At 46.4% G+C, this 18,636-nt stretch overlaps 1 protein-coding gene across 1 annotated transcript in view; it reads right to left on the bottom strand.

The window, feature by feature from the left end:
* Nucleotides 1–18,636, bottom strand: part of Tiam2 (TIAM Rac1 associated GEF 2) — a 121,712-nt gene that overhangs the window by 89,193 nt on the left and 13,883 nt on the right. Inside the window, exons 2-4 of the mRNA XM_032894768.1 lie at nt 15,160–15,275; nt 12,441–13,643; nt 5,653–6,088 (exon numbers count right to left, since the gene is read on the bottom strand). Coding sequence (XP_032750659.1) covers nt 5,653–6,088; nt 12,441–13,637 — 1,633 coding nt within the window. The 5' untranslated portion in view covers nt 13,638–13,643; nt 15,160–15,275. The remainder of the gene's footprint in view (nt 1–5,652; nt 6,089–12,440; nt 13,644–15,159; nt 15,276–18,636) is intronic.

The following is an 18,636-nucleotide window of genomic DNA, read 5'->3' on the forward strand; positions in this document are numbered from 1 at the left end:
GTGACGGATAAATGACACAATACCAAAATGTCCCCAGACACCTGCAAGAGTCTAGTATTTAAACAAGGAAACCCTGGCATGTACGACATGCCTAGCTAAAATCTCAGGAGCAGAACCAAAACTAGATAATGTGATCAGCATGGTTTCACTGATCAATAACAATTCAGTGTACTGCCACCTGACTCCCCGGGTCCTCTCTCCACATAGCAGTCCTACAAGACTGTCAAAGTGACATACTCCCATTTACCAATTAGAAATTGAGGGTGGAGTCACGTGTGTCATCTCCAGGCGAGATGACAGTGGAGCACACATTTAAACCTAGGTCCTTGAACCTCAGCATCCTCCACTTCAAGAACATGACTGTGTTCTCATGAGTGTGTTTAGTGAATGTGCTGGGCTGAAAATAACCCCATGTGCTAGCTAACTTACATTTTGTGGTCCAGGAAACTGGAAATATCTACTGAACTTGGCCATTGATAAGAAAATATCAAGTGGACCCTTCAAACGTATACCGAATGACGTCATATATCTCACAAGCTAGAAAGTTAACTATGACTCGATTCTAAGCATTACTCTAAAAATGTCAGTACCTGAGATTTTAATGTTTTATTCTCCTTGGTAAGATAATAAAGAATTACAGGTCAAAGATTCAGCCTCAGTTTTATAACGAGACATAAGTATTAAGCCAACCATTGCTTCTAGGAAGCACAGGAGTATGTTTTCTAGTATAAGGCTACTTCAATCCTTCACCCAAGAAAAGTGTGTGTGTGCATGCATGCATTCACATATGAGCACTTGCATGGGAGGGTCAGAGGTCGACTTTGTGTCTTAAGGCACTCTCCACATTGCTCACTGAGTCAGGTTTCCTCAGTTTTTACTTCATTTATTTGGCTGGTCTGGAGTGTTGGAGTATCTCTTTATCTATTTTATTGGGTTCTTGGATTTCTAGTCCTGCTGATTAGGCACATAGTTCCTTGGGGCAAGTCCAACCTTTGTCGTCAGAACATCCAGCAGTTCAGGAAGCAGTAGTAATAAAAGCAGCAGTGGGGGCAGTAATAGAAGCAGCCACGGCCGGACCTCATGGGCCTCTCCCACTTACACCTGCCCTAGAGTTCTCAGAATTAAACTAACTGCAGCTGACGAAGATCATGCCCCTCCCGGAGCACACACGAGGCAAATAGTCTGCTGCTGTGGACAACCTGAAGCAGCCTGTTACCCAACGTCTGGGATTAAATCAAAAACCCAAAATCTTATTACACTATATTTTACTACACACTACAGTAGACTATACACTACACACTACAGTACATACTAAACTACACACTACACTATACTACATACTAAACTACACTATACTACACTATACTACATACTAATTACACACTACACTACATACTAATTACACACTATACTAGACTACATACTAAACTACACACTACACTATACTACACTACACTATACTACATACTAAACTACACACTACACTACACTATACACTACACTACATACTAAACTACACATACACTACACTACACTATAAACTATACTCCACAACACTACACTGGGATTACAGGCATACAACTGCATCTTTTTTATAAAATATGAGTGTTAAGGATCAAACTCAGGTCCTCTCACTATTATAGCAAGGTTTCACTGAGCCATCCCCCTAGCCCCAGTGAAATAATTCAAGCATTATTTTATACACCAAGCACCAACACTGAAATATCGATGACATGGTCCCTGTGGATGTGTACCTGTCCCATCAACAGTGGGGAGCCCCAGCCCATCTTCTGCAGCACAGAGTGGGCAGGGCCCACCACTGAGCTCTTTCTGTCCCCGTTCAAGTTCAGGTGTTTTAGAGATGATCTCCTAAGTTGAGGGTGTGCTTGCTAGCGTGTGCTGTGTGATTTGCCTGGTATGCACAAGGCCTACCTTGCCTATCTCCACTCACACAAGAGCTCACATGTGCATGCACACACTCATAGCATGTTCCTCTTGCCATGGTCACTGCTTTCTTAAGCCTCGACATGAACCAGCAATGTAGCAGAGAGCCGGGGAAGGTCTGCCCAAGTGTGGTCTTCCAGACAGGCACTTTATCCCCGCCATACCATTTCACCACCTGGAGAGTGATGAGCAGTCTCTCCTCCACACAAATAAAGCTTTGTCCGAACTAGGAAGGCAGACATAATCAAATCCCAAAGGCAAGAGGAGACAGAAAAGGTTTATAGCCAGAGCTGCTGGTCTAAACCAGACTCTCTTCCCAGGCAAGGGAAAGCAAGCCCAGCCCTTTCTTTTGAGAAAGGCCCATCTGACTTTATATATGCAAAACACCATGATCTGAGGCTCAGTATAAAAGGGGACAGAGCCACATGCTAGCTGTACCCAAGACCAAATTCTTCCCGTGGGTTCATCTTTCCTTTCCAGTTTACTTGATGTTGGATCCCAGCAGTCATGATTTCAATCAATTCATCTAAAGAAAATGAATCCAGAGCCTGAGCAAAGACCAAAAGGGATCACCAAACATCTCAACCCCAGAAATGTGCTGTGGGGACATTTCAATTTAAAACTGGTCCAAGATGCACCATCATAGGCTGTGCCAGAGTCAACCTTATCCCAGTTGTACTGATTTGTAACTTAAAGGGGTTCTGTACCTTGAAGATGGCCCTGCAGATGACTGACAGGAACCAACTCATGTCCAGGAAACTTTCCTCACTCAACTCACCCCTGCGGTGCAGCCATCAGCCCTACCCAGGCCTAGCGGCTTCTAGTGGGTTTACGTAGACATTCTCTGGCCATAGTAGCACAAAGGAAAACACACCTGACCAGCAGCGGAAGAATAAGAATAAAACAGGAAATCACAGAAATCCCACAGTGGAGGACAGGCAATTAATCCAGGCCTCCCCTCAAATTCACTGTTCTTCGGTATCCTCAGTTCACACCATCCCTCCCCTCCCTGTAGGGAGGTCAAACTGGGGCAGAGTTCATAGCATCCGAAACCGGTCCTGATGAGCTCTTACCCTGCCACCACACGGAAGGCTGTGCATTTTGAGAACCATTGTGGTAACCGTGACAACTCTTCAGCCTAGGGTGCCCCTGTGAACTGCATGAGAATCCACCCACTGGAAAAGGCAAATGGTTCCTTTTAAATGCTCCTCTATCTTCCAAACTTGAATCTTTGTCTGCTCAGCACTGTAGACATCAGTGACATCAGATGGTTCGGCCACAATCCCTCTCTACAGAAAACCATTTCCAATGTACCCACATGATTGCTTCAAGAATAATTTCCAAACGCTACTTAAATGTGTATGTGTATACACATCTCTTGGTTTTCAAATGAGATTAACCCAAATACATTAGTTCTGACATTATAACTTACAGTCTTGAAGCCAAGAAAGTTGACCTTAACACAGTGAATCCCCAGAGGGCAGAGGTGGAGACACGAAGGCTATGGCAGGTCGCCAAGGCTGTGGACTGGATTGGATGCCTGCTCCGCAGCGGGCATTCCATGCCTGGTACTATAGACCTGTTATATTTCCCTAGGAAGTCTGCCACACAGCACCAGGGGGAAAGATGGGGACTGCCACCTTTGAAGACATGTTTACTTTTACTTCCACCCTGTCACCCTGGAAACATGTTCCCCATGGCCTACAAATCAAACCCTTAAACCTTTTTCACTTACAAAATGTTTCCACACAATTTCATAACCCATTTAGAGGCTGCGAGGCTTTATGTCTTATCCCTTCAAACTTTTTACTGGATCCGATCCTCTAGTTCAACTTTTTAAATCTCCTCCCTCATGTATGAGAGCCTGCTTTCCAGGGACATTAACAACTGGGTCCAATCTACACTTTCCTCAGCCAATCATAAACCATAAGGATCCTAACCTATAATGGGACACTACTGGGTCATGGGGCTTACACACAGTACACATGGTCCACTGGGGAAACTTACTAGAGGACCTTATAGGTGATTAAGTAAATGAGGCCCTACTCACCAAGGTTGGGGAAGGGATTCAGAAAGTACCAGACAGAAAGCAAAGCTAAGAAAGGGTACAGTGAGGGAGGCACGCTAGGCAGTTCACACCTACTGCGAACATGTGTGATTCTTGTGTCTGTTCCCTTCCTTGATGGAAGAGCAGGTAGGAACATCTGATGGTGACTTCTGAAACATCCTGTTCAGTGTCTCTGACAATCACAGGTGGCCTTTGCAGGGCCTGAGGTTGTACCTTCTGTCTGCACCTGCATAGATCAGGGCCGGGCTCACAGAGGCATCTCACTGCCTCGCAAGATGACGTTCTTCCAGCCTGCACATCCACAGTGAGCAAAGCAATCATGACTGTTAATTAGCTATGCTTGTGCGAAGCATTCTTCCCTTAACAAGACAAACAACTATTTCTGGTCTGAGAAAGGAACATGGGGAAGGAGGGACTATTAGAGAGATGGAGTGAGGTCACACTAAGAGCATAGCATGGTCTCTTGGCATCTGCTTAGCATGTCCAAGGCCCTGGGGTCCAATGCCCAACATCAGACAAGTGAGTTAAGAAGCAGTTATACAGTGATGGTAACAAGTAGACTTCCAGAGTCAATAAATGGGGTGGTGCAAGTCTACTCTTCTAGATAACACTCTGTCTTGGAAGAGCACTGCTTTCCAGGTCTGAGCATGTACAGAATGGAAAATACAATTAAATGAAGTATATGAGGTAGTTATTTAGGGTTTTGTTTTATTCTAGATGCACCCAAAGTATCAGAGAATGGAATAGAAATACACATAGAAAATTCTGTAACTTAAGAAGTATTATTTCATTAGAGAAAAAAATCGAAGGAGCTGAAGGGGTTTGCAACCCCATAAGAACAACAATACCAACCAACCAGATCTAGATCTCCCAGGGACTAAACCACCAACCAAAGAGTACACATGGACAGACCCATGGCTCCAGCTGCATATGTAGCAGAGGATGGCCTTCTTGGGAACCAAAGGGAGGAAAAGCCCTTGATCTTGCCAAGGCTGGAGCCCACAGTGTAGGGGAATGTCAGGGTGGTGAGGCAGGAAGGGGTGGGTGGTTGGGTGGGGGAAAAGGGATAACATTTGAAATGTAAATAAAAAATATCCAATTAAAAAAAGTATTATTTCTTAGACTTAATAACGCATATTAAGCAGACTTGTTAAGATTTTCTGTAGAGTTGTGAGACAATAGATCCCGATCCTTCAAGTTAGCGCTGGGAAAATGGCTCCATTCATAAAGTTCTTGCCTTGCAAGCATAAACCTTTAATCCCCATTTGGCTGGGGGATCCCTATCCTGCATCTGATCCCCAAAATCTACATTAAAATAAACAAAAAATCATTAGGCATAGTAACGGTCTTTATAATCCCAGCGCTGGGAAAGTGGAGACGGTGGAATATTGGGGCTCACTAGCCAGTTGGTTTAGCCACATCGGAGAATTCTCAACCAGTCAGATACAACATCTCAAATGGTAACCCTAACACACACCTGAGGCTGTCCTCTGGAGTCTGCATGCATGTGCACACATAGGTACATGTACACACATGCTTGGACACACAGTACTCACTCATCAATGCTGACCCTACCAGCACTTCCTGGTGAGAGGAGAGCTGGAGAAAGGACAAGCCCCAGCGAGCTGTGACCCACATACCTTTCAGGGTCACCCAGTACTGTTTCCACTTCCTCCGAGCCACCAGCTCCAGTTTCCTCTCCTTCTGCAAGGTGACAAGGGGCTTGAAGAAGAGCCACCCAGCTTTCCGGACCACCCCCTGCTCCTTCTCAAAGAGCAGATCCAGCTGCTCCAGCGAGCTGAGGGACTCGCTGCTGGACTCCACAGTCTCTGTGGACGTTTCCGCGTTCTCCATGTTGGTCCTGCTCATTTCCAGCTCTCGCATGAAATTCTCGTAGATGTTCTGTTGGAGGGGATCGCTGCCGATTGCGTGAGTGGATTCGCTCCTGTGAGGCAGGGTCTGAGCCGAGCCCCCTGACCACAGTAAGGCAGAGGTCTGCGTGGGCCCCTGCACATCTGCATTCAGTCCATCCGAGTGGCTATCGAAGTACTCACTGCCCTCCGTGGACCTGGGTTCCTGGACACAACACAAATTACCAACCAGTCATCAATCACGGGCTACGCTACCCACGGCAACTTCCCTCTGTGGAGCCTCGGCATAATGTGGCTACATCTAGTAACGGTGTTGTAAACAGCCTTGGAACCAGAGCTCAACTTGGATCGCCAAAGAGAAAGAATTTTAGGAAGAGTATTACCTAATCTCACATACACCGGTAGTATTAAATATGAGGAGGTAAATAAGAAGCCCTTGACTATCCAAACACAGCCTGGGTGTTAACACAAGACCAATTAGCTAGTATATTCAAAGCACACTAGTGTTTTAAGTAACATAGCTGGAACACTAGCTATGAATCCGTTTCCTTCTAGGAACAGGCTTGTGATCTTGTCCATTTTTCTCCTAAATCATGTGAAATCACTGACTTAGATAATAGCCATTTTGGGGGTGAGGAAGCTAGGACTCGGTATTCTCAGACTTGAGCCCTACAGAGCTTCCTTCTATCTTAAATGAGGTCGTCTGGCCAACTGCCCGGACTTCTATACCTAATGATCTCCACCACCCTGATTTCCCACTCGGTACAGTAAAAGCCAAACTTCAAGGACTCATAACCCACTAGTGGTACTGCCTATGAACTGTAGGCTGGCTTTTTAAAAAATTTTTATTTCATTTGGGAATTTATCTTATGAGAAAAGCAACCTCTTTTTTTCATATCTTTTTATTTGAGTACCTGTTTTATTCCAGATACCAAGGGACACCTAAGAAGTGGTCTGTAACCTCGATATTGGTTACAATACAAAGTCAAACACAAGCCACTCTAAATAAACTCTCATAACTGCTACCTCCTGCTAAACCTAGGGGCACAGAGCATGCAGCCATCGGATTACAGAGCCAGGCTGCAAACACAGGACAATCGCCTTAAAGCCTTCCCCAGAGAGCAGCTAAGGTGGAATAGGCATAGCTGGCAATGGCGGCTTCCACTTGTAACCCAGCATTTTGGGAGGATGAGGCAGGAGGAATGCCATGAGTTCCAGGACAGCCTGGGCTACACAGCAAGATCCCACCTCAAGTTAACTTAATAACTAAGAGCAGTAAATTCATTATCAGTGCAAAAAGCACTAGCATCCCAAATACCCAGCTCGGATTACAGTAGCTGAGGAGAAAGGAGAAGAGCAGTTGAGTAGACTCAGCTGTTGGTAGGATTCCGGGATTTCCTTAACGTCAAAATTAAAGTGAGGAGAGAAACTGGGTCAGGAGCCTTTGCGGTGGGCCTCTATCTTGAACACTCCACCTAGTGGAGATATTGTCCTTTGGAAATTTCATTTTTAAAAAAAAATTACATCACGTTTACTGGTGCTCTTTTATAGAAAAATCATCACCAGGCAACTGAAGAGTGTTTTCCAAGACCCAGGAGCTCAAAACAGAGCCCAGAACAGAAACCGCTCTTATTAACGACGATGGCATCTTCCAGTAGTGTGTTCACACTATCTTCTGCGGTCATTCTTATTTATACACTGACACCTCCGCCTCAGAGTGAAGCAAACAGCTGCTATGAGTCACTCAGGAAATTCAGAATGCTTCTCTTAACTGTCACTTTGTTGAGTCTTTCGCAAACCCCAGGGCATGAAGGAATGCTCCTCCTTTAGCTGCGTTAATGCTACTGCAGCTTTGACTGTGGGTCTCTGACTCACTGGCCCCAGACACTGGGAGAATCTTTTTTCTTGCAAGAACCTCAACAGGGTGTTTCAAAACCAGCAAATCTGGCAGAGAGCTGGACTCAAGTTACATGTGACCAATAAGCACTGCCGTCGTCAAGTCTCCTAAGAGAGACACTTCGTGTGGCAAGGCTATTAAAGGTCCAGCCATAGCAAAGCAAGACTGTTCCCCCTTGAGAGAGGAACAGATAGCACATGTGGGCATTTATCACTAATTCCCAGGGCTCTAGGCAATACTAAAAATTTCCACTTAGAATCCTAATTGCCAATGATAGAATCTCAGCCTAAGAAGACATTGTTTTGAAAACTAGAATGTCTTTAAATGTGTCCAGACACAATTCCTAATAACTGCTATATGAGTGTGAGACCGAAGAGCTGATCATGTGTGTGTGTGTGTGTGTGTGTGTGTATGTGCACAGAGCTTATGATTCCCAGTCCTATTCAATCATCACTGTTTTTATTAAATCTCAGATATTAATATTAGATATTAATATTGTTAATAATATCAGAATATTGGCCATACCCTTGGGGAAAGAGCACACCAAACCAACGTCAACATGGTTCCACATGGTGAGATTTTAATGGGGGAAGGAGACAAAGGAAAGGGGTGAGAGGGGGAGAGGAAGGAGAACTAGGGGGCAGGGAGTCTGCCTTTTATTTGGAATGTGACCTAAAGGTTCCCAGGTGGAGGTGTGACTTGAGCCAAAAGGTCTTCTGGGAATGTATAGTCATTACCATGGCAACAGTGACCAAATGGTGTCACAGCTAAAGGCAATTCCTGATACCAACAATCACCATAGGCAGTAACTGATGAAACTTGACGACCAGACCAGGGCACGAATAACCAAAGTAAGGGGAAGGGGGTTTGATTACATCAGTCTGCAGAGAAGCAAACGCTGTGTGACCCATCTCGCTTACTCGAGAAGCCAGAATGGTCTGACACAGAGAGACCGAGGGTAAGAAAGAGGCTGCATGGAGGCTGGGAAATGAGAGATAGGTGGGCAGGAAAGGGTGCAAAGGTCTGGCTACAGCAGCCAAGCAGGTTCTAGAGACCTCCTGTACGGGATGACGACTAGGCAGTAGATTGTGAACAGTCTCGCAATAAAATAGAGCCAACCCGGCCACTGTGTCTAGTGGGGAGTGTGTTAACTAGGTTGTTTACGGTCATCATTCTCACTGCATTTGTATGTCAGGGCCTCAGGCTATACACATTACATATACTCAATTGCTTATCAGTTATAACCCAAGAAAGCTGAACAGAGAGGAAACAACTGATGCCCAACCCCTTACAGGAACCCCCATCTCCTCATGTGTTAGGAAAAGGACTGATCTCCCAGCCGAACAATGTCACTTTAGAATAGAAGTGAGCATTTATAATTAAAGGGTGTCAGAAATTGAGTCTTTGTGTCCTAAATACTCTGTAACAAACCACAGTAGTCCTTAGCGATACTATGAAACATTTCTGGCACTTGGTGGGATCATTCCCTCACCCCTCCTTGGAGTCAGGCCTGGACTTATCCTTTGCCATACTTGGTAAATGTAAGCAGAAGTTAAACATGTCAGTTCTGAGAGGAAGCTTTCAAAGCCAACACCCAATTTTCTTTTCTGTCTACTGCAGGAGCTTACAATGTTGTTCATCACAGCTGTCCTGTCAGCCAAGGATCCCACAGAATACCATAGACGCTAGCTACCTGCTGACTACGATGAACACGAATCACAATTAGGGAAACAAACACTGGTCACCCTAAGTCATGGGGATGGGCGCAGGGGACATTGTTACCTCAGCCAAGCCTATCCTATCCTATCAAAGAACGCAAAGCTGAGCCAAGGCAGGGCGAGGGTCTTTGTCAGCTGAAACCAATACGTGGTGTTTACCAAGCCCTCGTACATGTTTCTGTCTCCTGGCATGGGATCCGTTTTCATCTGTCTGCTTGTTAGGCTCACACACATGAGGGTAGGCTTAAAGGTCTGTATCGCAGGGGCTGTTCTTTTTCTGTCATCTTTTAAAGGCAAAACAAATGCCTATCAATCACGCAAGGCTTTCTGAGTCTTCTCTCTGCTGTCTGGTGGCATGCGGCTTACGTGGGTGAGAGACAGTAGCTGTTGTTTCAATGCCTTCTCAGAGCACACTACCAGATTCCTCCTCAGCAGGGATCGCCTGTGTGCGTGCGTGTGTGTGCGTGAATGCGTGTGTGTGCGTGCGTGTGCGTGCGTGATATTGTGGATTGAGCCTTGGGCTTCAGGCATGTGGGCATATGCACTGTTCTACTGAGCCATGGCCACAAACATCTTTTTATTTATTTGTTTTTCTTTCAAGACAGAGTCTCACTAAGTTGTCCAGGCTAGCTTTGAACTCACTCCGCAGGCCAAGAAGGCCTTAATTTTCCTGCCTCAGCCTCCCTCAGAGTTGGGATGATCAGTCCTGAACAATTATGCATTGGGTTGGGCCTATATTTACCTTATCCTAATCTTTTCAGTGAAAGGGAAAGAAATGTCTGGGCATTAGGACTAGAATATTCATCGCTCCCCCCAATCAATCTTGTTCATACTTATAAATAATCAATTATGGGGGGAGCCACAGGCAAAACTTTCAAAAGGCTGTCCTAATGAGTCGCTTTAAAAATAAAAGTCTAAACATGTTATCATATTATTCAACGATAATTAATAGTAGTCAATAATTTCTTGGCATTCATTAGTCTGAGGTTTTACAGATGCAGCCCCCAATCTGCTTCTAACTGATGTCCCCAGGTAGACCTCAACTCCTTGATTCTGTAGCTTCCTCTTCTCTAAAAGTTGGGGGTATGGGGAGGGAGTCCTTTCTAGCATTAAAATTCTCTTTTTTAAAATTCTGGTTGTTTTGCTCATAACTCCACACGGCACACAATATCTCAGAGGTAAGTTTGTCCATGGCACAGAACTAAAGGAGGTTCAGTCTCCCTGTGAAGGTTGGACACCCAGTGCCTGATGTACACACCACGGTAAGAGGTCTGCTTTGGACCAGTGAAATAGGCCTTGAATGTGTTTAGTGCGTAGGATCTCGGGCTGTTGAGTCAGGCCACAGAACACAGATGAAGATATATGCCCCCAACAAAGAGAAGGTAGTACTCTACGATGGTGTGCGTGAGGAGGCATGGTGGTCAGCAGCTGGACATAACCACCTCTGTAACACTGGGAGCCAAAGGGGCAGCAGGCGCTGAACAGAACATTATATGCTCAAGCACGGGAGAGGCTGAAAACCCAAGGCGACTTCACTCTTGGTGGTGATTGGGCTTAAGGGGCCATAACTCTAGAGCAAGCTAATTACCACCCTGAGGGAGATGAAGAAAGGGCCTGGAGACAGAGCAGTGGCCACCTGCTCTCCATCGCCCCTGGGGGAGAGGGTGGTGCCGGCGGACACACAAGAAGGAAGTAACCAATGGTAAACTTTATAAACAGGAAGTGAGTACTGGGACAGGTTGGTTTTTATTGTCGCCTGCTCCTAATGCCCCACGGTTTTCATTATATTCACATAAATGTGTTTCTTGCAGGGTTTAGACAACATCCCCCTATAGACATATGGCCTAACCAGATTCCCTTCAACTCTACCGACTCACAGAGTAAAAAAAAAAAAAAAGACCAAATGGTTGGGATGTATAGATTCCATCCCGGTAACACATACAGATACACACACACACACATACACACACACATACACACACACATACACACACACACACATACACACACACAAACACACACACTATATGCTCTCTCTCTCATACACACACACATATACACACACACATACACACACACACATATATACACACACACAGGTACATTTTCTGTGGCTTATGATTGGTTTGGTTTCTACAGTTTGTTTGTTTTTTAACAAACTGATTTAAATATAGAGTAATATCACTTTGGGAAGGCCTCCTTAACTGAAATTAATGACTGTCTCCCTTCCATTTGTCTTTGGACTCGATGACTAAGGTCTAGCAATGGCCTCCGGTTGCCAGTTCACTTGGACCTTCAGCCAGCTCCATGCTTCCAAAACAGTTGGTACAGCTTCAGACCCAGGCCTGTGGAGGACCAAGGCAATTTTAGTGCAGAACCTGGGTGCTACCGGCTCAAGGCGGTGCTGTCTTCTCTCGCCTCAGAGCCTATGCTGAAACCTTGACCCACATAGAGACAGTAATGGGGGCGCCTCAGAGTGGGGCTGGGTTTAGATGAGAGTCAGAAGCTAGAGTCCCGAGGTCCTGGTGTTCATGTAAGAAGAGAGAGAGACTAGGGCTCTCTCCCTCCCTGCTGTGTAAGGATAGAACCTTCAACAGCCAGGAACAGGCCCTACTGAGTAGAATCAACACAGAGGCCCATAGCTTTCCAACTTGCAAACTCTGAAGTGTCAGTCTACCCTTCAGCAGCCCCATCAGTAGTCATGTTCTGTTCCCCCTTACCCTAACCTCAACCCCAAACACAGACACGCTCAAGTTGGGGGCTAAGACTCAGAGTGGACGTCTGAAGCGAATGGGAAAGAAAAGTCCCACCAGGCAATGGCTGTTCTGGGTTTTCTGTTAATCTCTTCTTTCTTCGTGGCCCACCCAACGTTCTGGATAGCTTCAGATACAGATGGAAAAACTCTATGACCCCTCCCCCCACCTAAGCCAGGAAGTTCTCACCTGCAATTTCCTCTTCTTCCTGGAAAGGCTTCCTGTCCAGTCACTGAAGCGCCGCATTCTGGCTTTGAGGGTGTCTTTCTTAGCTGCATCCTCAGTTAAGGCTTTGGACTTGCGACACGGCAGAGTAAAGGAGCTGTACTGCATGGTGTCCCTGTGATCCACCCTGGAGGGCACATCCATGTCAGAAGCAAAGGAGACTCGGTTGTTCAGGCCGACTTGGGAGCTAATGTACTCGTTGGAGGAAAGGCAGGTGCCGGAAGGTGAGCGGCACCCCAGGTTGGCATCTTTGTACAGTTCCCGGAGAGAGGAGAGGGAAGAGCTTTGGTTGAAAGGCTTTTTGGTGTCACTGGGTGGGAAGCTGCTAGGGAGGCTGGGGTCTAGAGCGCTGGGAGCCAGGAAGGTGCTGTCCACTTCACTCGCCTCCCCTGCGTTGCCCCAGGGGGAGTCATACCAGGAGGACTCGGAGCTCAGGGAGCTGCCTTTACTGGAGCGCAGGCAAGAGTCAGTGGGAGAAGGGCGCTGGCTGGCTGAGGAGCCTGCACCCGAAAGGCGCCTACTTTCCGGCACCGGGCAGGTTTCCGATGCTAACGTAGGGGAGTATCTCAGCAGCTGTACAGGTTCACTGGGGTCCTCTGAGGGCCCTTTGTGGGGGTTGCCGCCATTGTGGAACTCAACTCTTAAACACCCATCTAGCTTCCCCAGTGTCTTGATGAGCACCCTGGGGCTCCTGCGGTCCTCACCTGGAGGAGTGGAGGCGATGCTGTCGTGTCTCCCATAGCAGGTGAGAAGGTGTCCATTGCAGTCCCTGGAGGTGATGTGGCTCTCCCCTGACTCGCGCCCAACATAGTGGAAGCCATTCTCGGGTAAGAAAGCACCATTGTTGCCCTGAAAATCATTTCCTGGGGCATTCGCTCTGTGCTTAGAGTAGGCAGTGCCCTTTGAGACTTTACACGTGGGTCCATTGAGTCTGGTGGCGTAAGGCTGGTGACTCTTAAAGTGAGAAAGGCAGCTCCTGGCTAGGGATCTGGACTTGTAGCCTGCCCCGCCGCTCCCGTGAGCCCAACCATGCAAGGATTTCTCATCTTTTGCATGAATGCTGCGTATCTTCAGAGAGCACGGCTTTTGCTTAGCACCAGTGACAGTATTGCTTTGATTCTTGGATCCTTGGAAGGTATATTGACTCTCGGAGTTCCCCATCTTAACCTAAATGGAGAACAGTTGTATCGATATGAGTCATGGTCCAAATTACACTGCAGTAAAACAGGCTTTTCTAAATAATAATGACAATTAATGATAGCAAAGTAATGTCTGCCATAATATTAAACAGGTGGAATGGAGAGTGCAGGACGTTTCTTTCCACATGCCTGATGAGATTCAAAGCAGCAGAAACAAGAGTTGAGTACTGAATTGTCCAAGGCAACCCTGGCCACACAGGCAACTTCATAGGTTGTGTGCTAGGGACTTTAAGTCGTTATCAGGGCACACTGCTACACCTCAGGAGGCAAAAAAGTATCAGCTAAAGGCAGAGACCTCCTTCAGACCCAGTGTTGGATACAGATCCTTGAAGAAAAATGAAGGAAAGTCTAGACACATGGATATGCCACCAGAAATGTATCATAGAAATTACATTTTTTATCACATAGGAATTAAAATTAAAGGCAATAACTCACATAATATTAGGGAATGGGCCTCAGGACCCCTTGGATTCCCAAACCCTCAAATACTCAAGTCTCTGAGTACAATCTTTGCACATCACCAATGTATACCCTCATGTGTTCTTTCCCCCTCGTGTGTTCTGTCCTCCTTGATCACACACATACACCACTTAAGAGTGAAAATGCTGTGGGCATAACAGTGTATTTTCCCACTGAATCACTTCTGGATAACTGGTTGTGCACGTTCAGTATTGTCATTTAAAAATGCATCAGTTGACAGCGAGGTGAATCTACAGGTGCAGAACCTTTGGTCCCAGAGGACTTATCTCGGTCCCTGCTCCCACATCACCACAGGCCTAGCAATGGGACCTAGGTGCCATGCTTCATGAATAAGCTAAAGAAAAGACAAGAAAGTCCCGAAAGCTTGGGTCAGATTAAAAAGGCTGGAGGCAGAAATAAGGGCTTTTCTGTGGGAGAGAAAAACATTTTTTTTTTTTCCGGAGCTGGGGACTGAACCCAGGGCCTTGCGCTTCCTAGGCAAGCGCTTTACCACTGAGCTAAATCCCCAGCCAGAAAAACATTTTTTAAAAGGTTATGTCCAGACCTTGTCTAAGACTTGTAGACTCATTCTAGAATGCAGTGAGAGAAACATGCAAATTCATACCGGTTAGAACATGGGCCACAGAACAAAGTATTGGCCTCTTTAAATTTCCTTTAAAGTTCCAGTTAGCTCACAGAGTTGATTAGGTAAGCAAAACGCAAATTAAAATATGCTCCAACCCGCCCCACACCCCTTTAATGTTGATCTGCACGGAACGATTATCAGACAACAGCATTTGGGCTTCCTGTCAGCTTGCAAGCATAGTTAGCAGGCTTTTTTCAATTCTTCATTTTTGAACATCAAAGCACATATACTCACAAAGCAGAAATCAAATGGAGGCTATCTGGTTGGTGACAGTTATCAGGCCCTTTAAAAACCCAGTCCCTGGAGTAAATGAGCCCTTTTTTATTACTCCGTGGGTCAGGTACTTTATGAGAGGCCCACGTATCTGAGCTGTCCTTACCTGCAGCCTGGCTTTCGCTGGGAGGGTGGTTAATGCTCAGCGGGTTTTACATGGTCTTGGGAACAATGCAGGTATTTAACAAGTGTAGGTGTGCAGGGAAAGTCCATGAAGTGGCCCTGAAAAAAAAAGTGAAAATGTCATCAAGCATTTTACACTCAACTTCCAATGAGGAAAAGCAAGAAGCTGAGCTGGAATGTGGGTGGTTCGGTCCGTAGACTACTTGTGCGTCTCCGACAAAGCCCGGGGTGTGGTGCTCAACATGGCTGAAAACCAGGCACTTCAGTACATGGTTATAATGTTAGCACTCGGAAGGTAAAGGCAAGAGGAGCAGAAGTTGAAGGTCATCGTTGGTACATAATAAGTTTGGGGTAGTGGGCCATATGTCTGGGCTACATCAGCCCCTATCTCTAAAATTTAAATAACCCGATAATTTAATATAGGTTATTTAGAAATAAAGTATTGGCGTTTAAAAATTACCTGTCGGTGTCAGTGCCTCGGCAAGCAAAGGCACCTGCCACCGTGCCTGATGGCCTGCGACAGATCCCCGGATGCTATGTGATGGAGAGAGCTGACCCCTGCAAGTTGTTCACTGACCTCTACCTGCACACCATGGCCTGCAAGCTCCCACCTCATAAATAAAAGAATAAAAAACAACTTAATAACCTAAAACAAACAGTGTCGAGAGAATAAACCAGCCGTCTGTGAACCTCTTGGCTGATCAAGACCATTGGGAGATCTAAAGGAAGCCAAACTTGGACACGGGGAGTCTGCAGCCGACGTGATGTCAGCAGCAGGTGAAGACGTTCAAATGAGTCAGGCTCATCTGTCAACACTCCCAGGAAACAACTCTCAGGCTCTGCTGACAAGACACACGGTAGGGACGTGCCCTCCCCCCCACCTCCCTTGCAGGACAAGAGTAACTCATTGTTCTCTATTTGGCCCAGCAATAGAAACAAAAGGCCAAAGCAAAATCACAGCAGACAGTCCTTGGCTAACGTTGGTGAATTACAGAGGCTGACCTCAGCCACCAGTTTGACTTTCCGTCAGGCACGAGTTGGTGGGGGTCAGAGGTCAACCTCGGGAGGACAAGGTGGCCTTTTCAGGAGGGGGGGGTGCTGGACTGGAGAATGCCACCTGGTGGCATTCTGCCCGACACAAACCCTTCATTTTTCACAGACATAAACGACAAAGAGATGAAGGGTCTGGAGTGACCTTTGCGGTTCTGTTTCTGGAGTCTATTTTGTAATTACAGTGAATCATGCCTAACAAGATTGACCACCTTCCCCATTTTTGGCTCAGCGACATTAAGTATCATCATACCATTGGGAGGCTATTGTCGCCATCCATGTCTACAATCCTTTGATCCCTGCAGGACTGGAACTCTGTAGCCCATGGAGTAGTGAGGCCTTGGTCTTCATTCCCCAAGCCACTGGCTATCAGGACTCTCTACCTTCTGTCTCCATGAATGTGACACCTTCATGTATACCATAAAAAAGAATCACAAAATACTGATCCATCTGTGGCTTGCTTAGTCTATCTACACAGCATAATGTCTTCGAAGTTCCTCCTGGAGAGCACCCGTCAGAATCTCTTTCCTTGTTCAGAGTTCATGACGTTCCTCTGTGTGTGTGCTGTGTGTGTGTGTGTGTGTGTGTGTGTGTGTGTGTGTGTGTGTGTTTTGTGTGTGCATGTTTTGTGTATACATGTGCTTTGTGTGTGTGTGTGTGTGCTTTGTGTGTGTGTGTGTGTGTGTGTGTGTGTGTGTGAACATATACAGTCTTCTGATCTACTCACTTCCTGATAGACATTTAAGTTACTTCTCCCTCTTGGCTAACAGGGATATTGATGCTGTGAATACTGGTGGGTAGGTATTACCTTCTCTCAGTCTGCCTCGGTATGTACCCAGAAATAAACCTGACTGACGAAGTGGTTCTAATCCTTTAAGGACCCAGCTGCATTTCATACACATCATCTCCCATCCCCAACAACTCAATATCACAGCCCTCTGCTGCCCCCACACCTGTAGGCAGAGCCCTGAAGCTGAGCCTCTCTTCGTGTGCTGACCGACCCTTGCACATCCTCTCGGGAGGGTCCATGACTTACAAAGTCAAAGACGGGAAGTGACTGGCACTGGACCCAGGTTCCTCTACTACAATCTAAGCCACATCTGCTTGGTTCTGTACATGCAAACGCACTCTACATTGGGGGTGGGCTGGGGGAAAAGGCAAGGGCACAAGCCAGAAACTTAACTCCTTTGAACTCATTAAAACTAAGGTCAACATCTAATTAGTGAGGCTGAAATGCAGTCTGCTGTGAGACCCCCACCTGCCTTACAGCGAGCCATTCCCTTATAAATACCGAAGAGGGCACGGTAATAGGAAGACAGAAGACAGGCCACATCTGACACATGAACACACACACGCACGCGCCCCATCCTCTGTGAAGTTCACACCCTGCGCTGTTGCTTTGTTTCCTGGAGCACTTTGTGTGTTTAAACTGAGGGAGGTAAAAAGGGGACACAGAAGCTCCCAGCTGTTACCTCTTGGACCTTCCTAATCAGCAAAGGGAAGGAGCCTCTGCATTCAATACTCCATGGTGACTCAAAGGAGGGCTCCTGGGCCTCTCTCTGGTGGCCCTTTTGATCCACCAGCACCACACAGGGTACTCCAGACACACACACACACACACACACACACACACACACACACACACACACACACACTGTCGATGTGAGGCCAACTGTTAAAGATGCCTGGATACATAGAGGTAAGGGTTCAGAACTGCAGAAAGGGCTACAAAGTAGAAATTCGCAGGGCAGCAGCAGGCTGAGACTGGGAGGCACCTCACTGAGCAGGACAGAAGAACGGGGTGATGCAGTTAAGCTGCTTTTACCCCATGGGCACAGGGCCCTAGGTTCATTACCCTAGAACCCCGTAAGCCAGGTGTGGCAGTGTGCAACTGTAATCCCAGGAGGTGGAATTGGGGCTATCACAAGCCCAGGACCATTCTCACCTACATAGCAGGTTTGGGGCCAGCCTAGACTACATGAGACCCTATCATCATGAGCCTTTGAGGCTCAAGAACGTTAACAAAATTTGCCATGAAGATTGCCTATAAAGACAGCAATTAAGGTATTTCAAATAAAGATGTTAAAATAGCAATGAACCTTGAGAAATGCCAATTTAAACTTTGAATTTAAACTTTTTATCGGTATGAGAATTCCTTTTTTTTTTTAAAGCAATGGTGTTTGTCTTATCAGCTTGTAACCACAAGCACATTAGAAACCACCTTTTAATGTCATTTTCCAAGAAATGAGGTTCACGGGGCTGGAAAGACAAGACAGTGGTTAAGGAATCCTTTCCAGAACCTGGAGTTTTGCTCCCAGCACACACACCAGGGAGCTCATAACTGCCTGTAACTCCAGTTTCAGTAGATCCAACACCTCTGGCTTCTGCAGGCGTCTGCACACAGTGCACA

Source organism: Rattus rattus, chromosome 2 (genome assembly GCF_011064425.1).
Source record: "Rattus rattus isolate New Zealand chromosome 2, Rrattus_CSIRO_v1, whole genome shotgun sequence".
Lineage (NCBI taxonomy): Eukaryota > Metazoa > Chordata > Mammalia > Rodentia > Muridae > Rattus > Rattus rattus.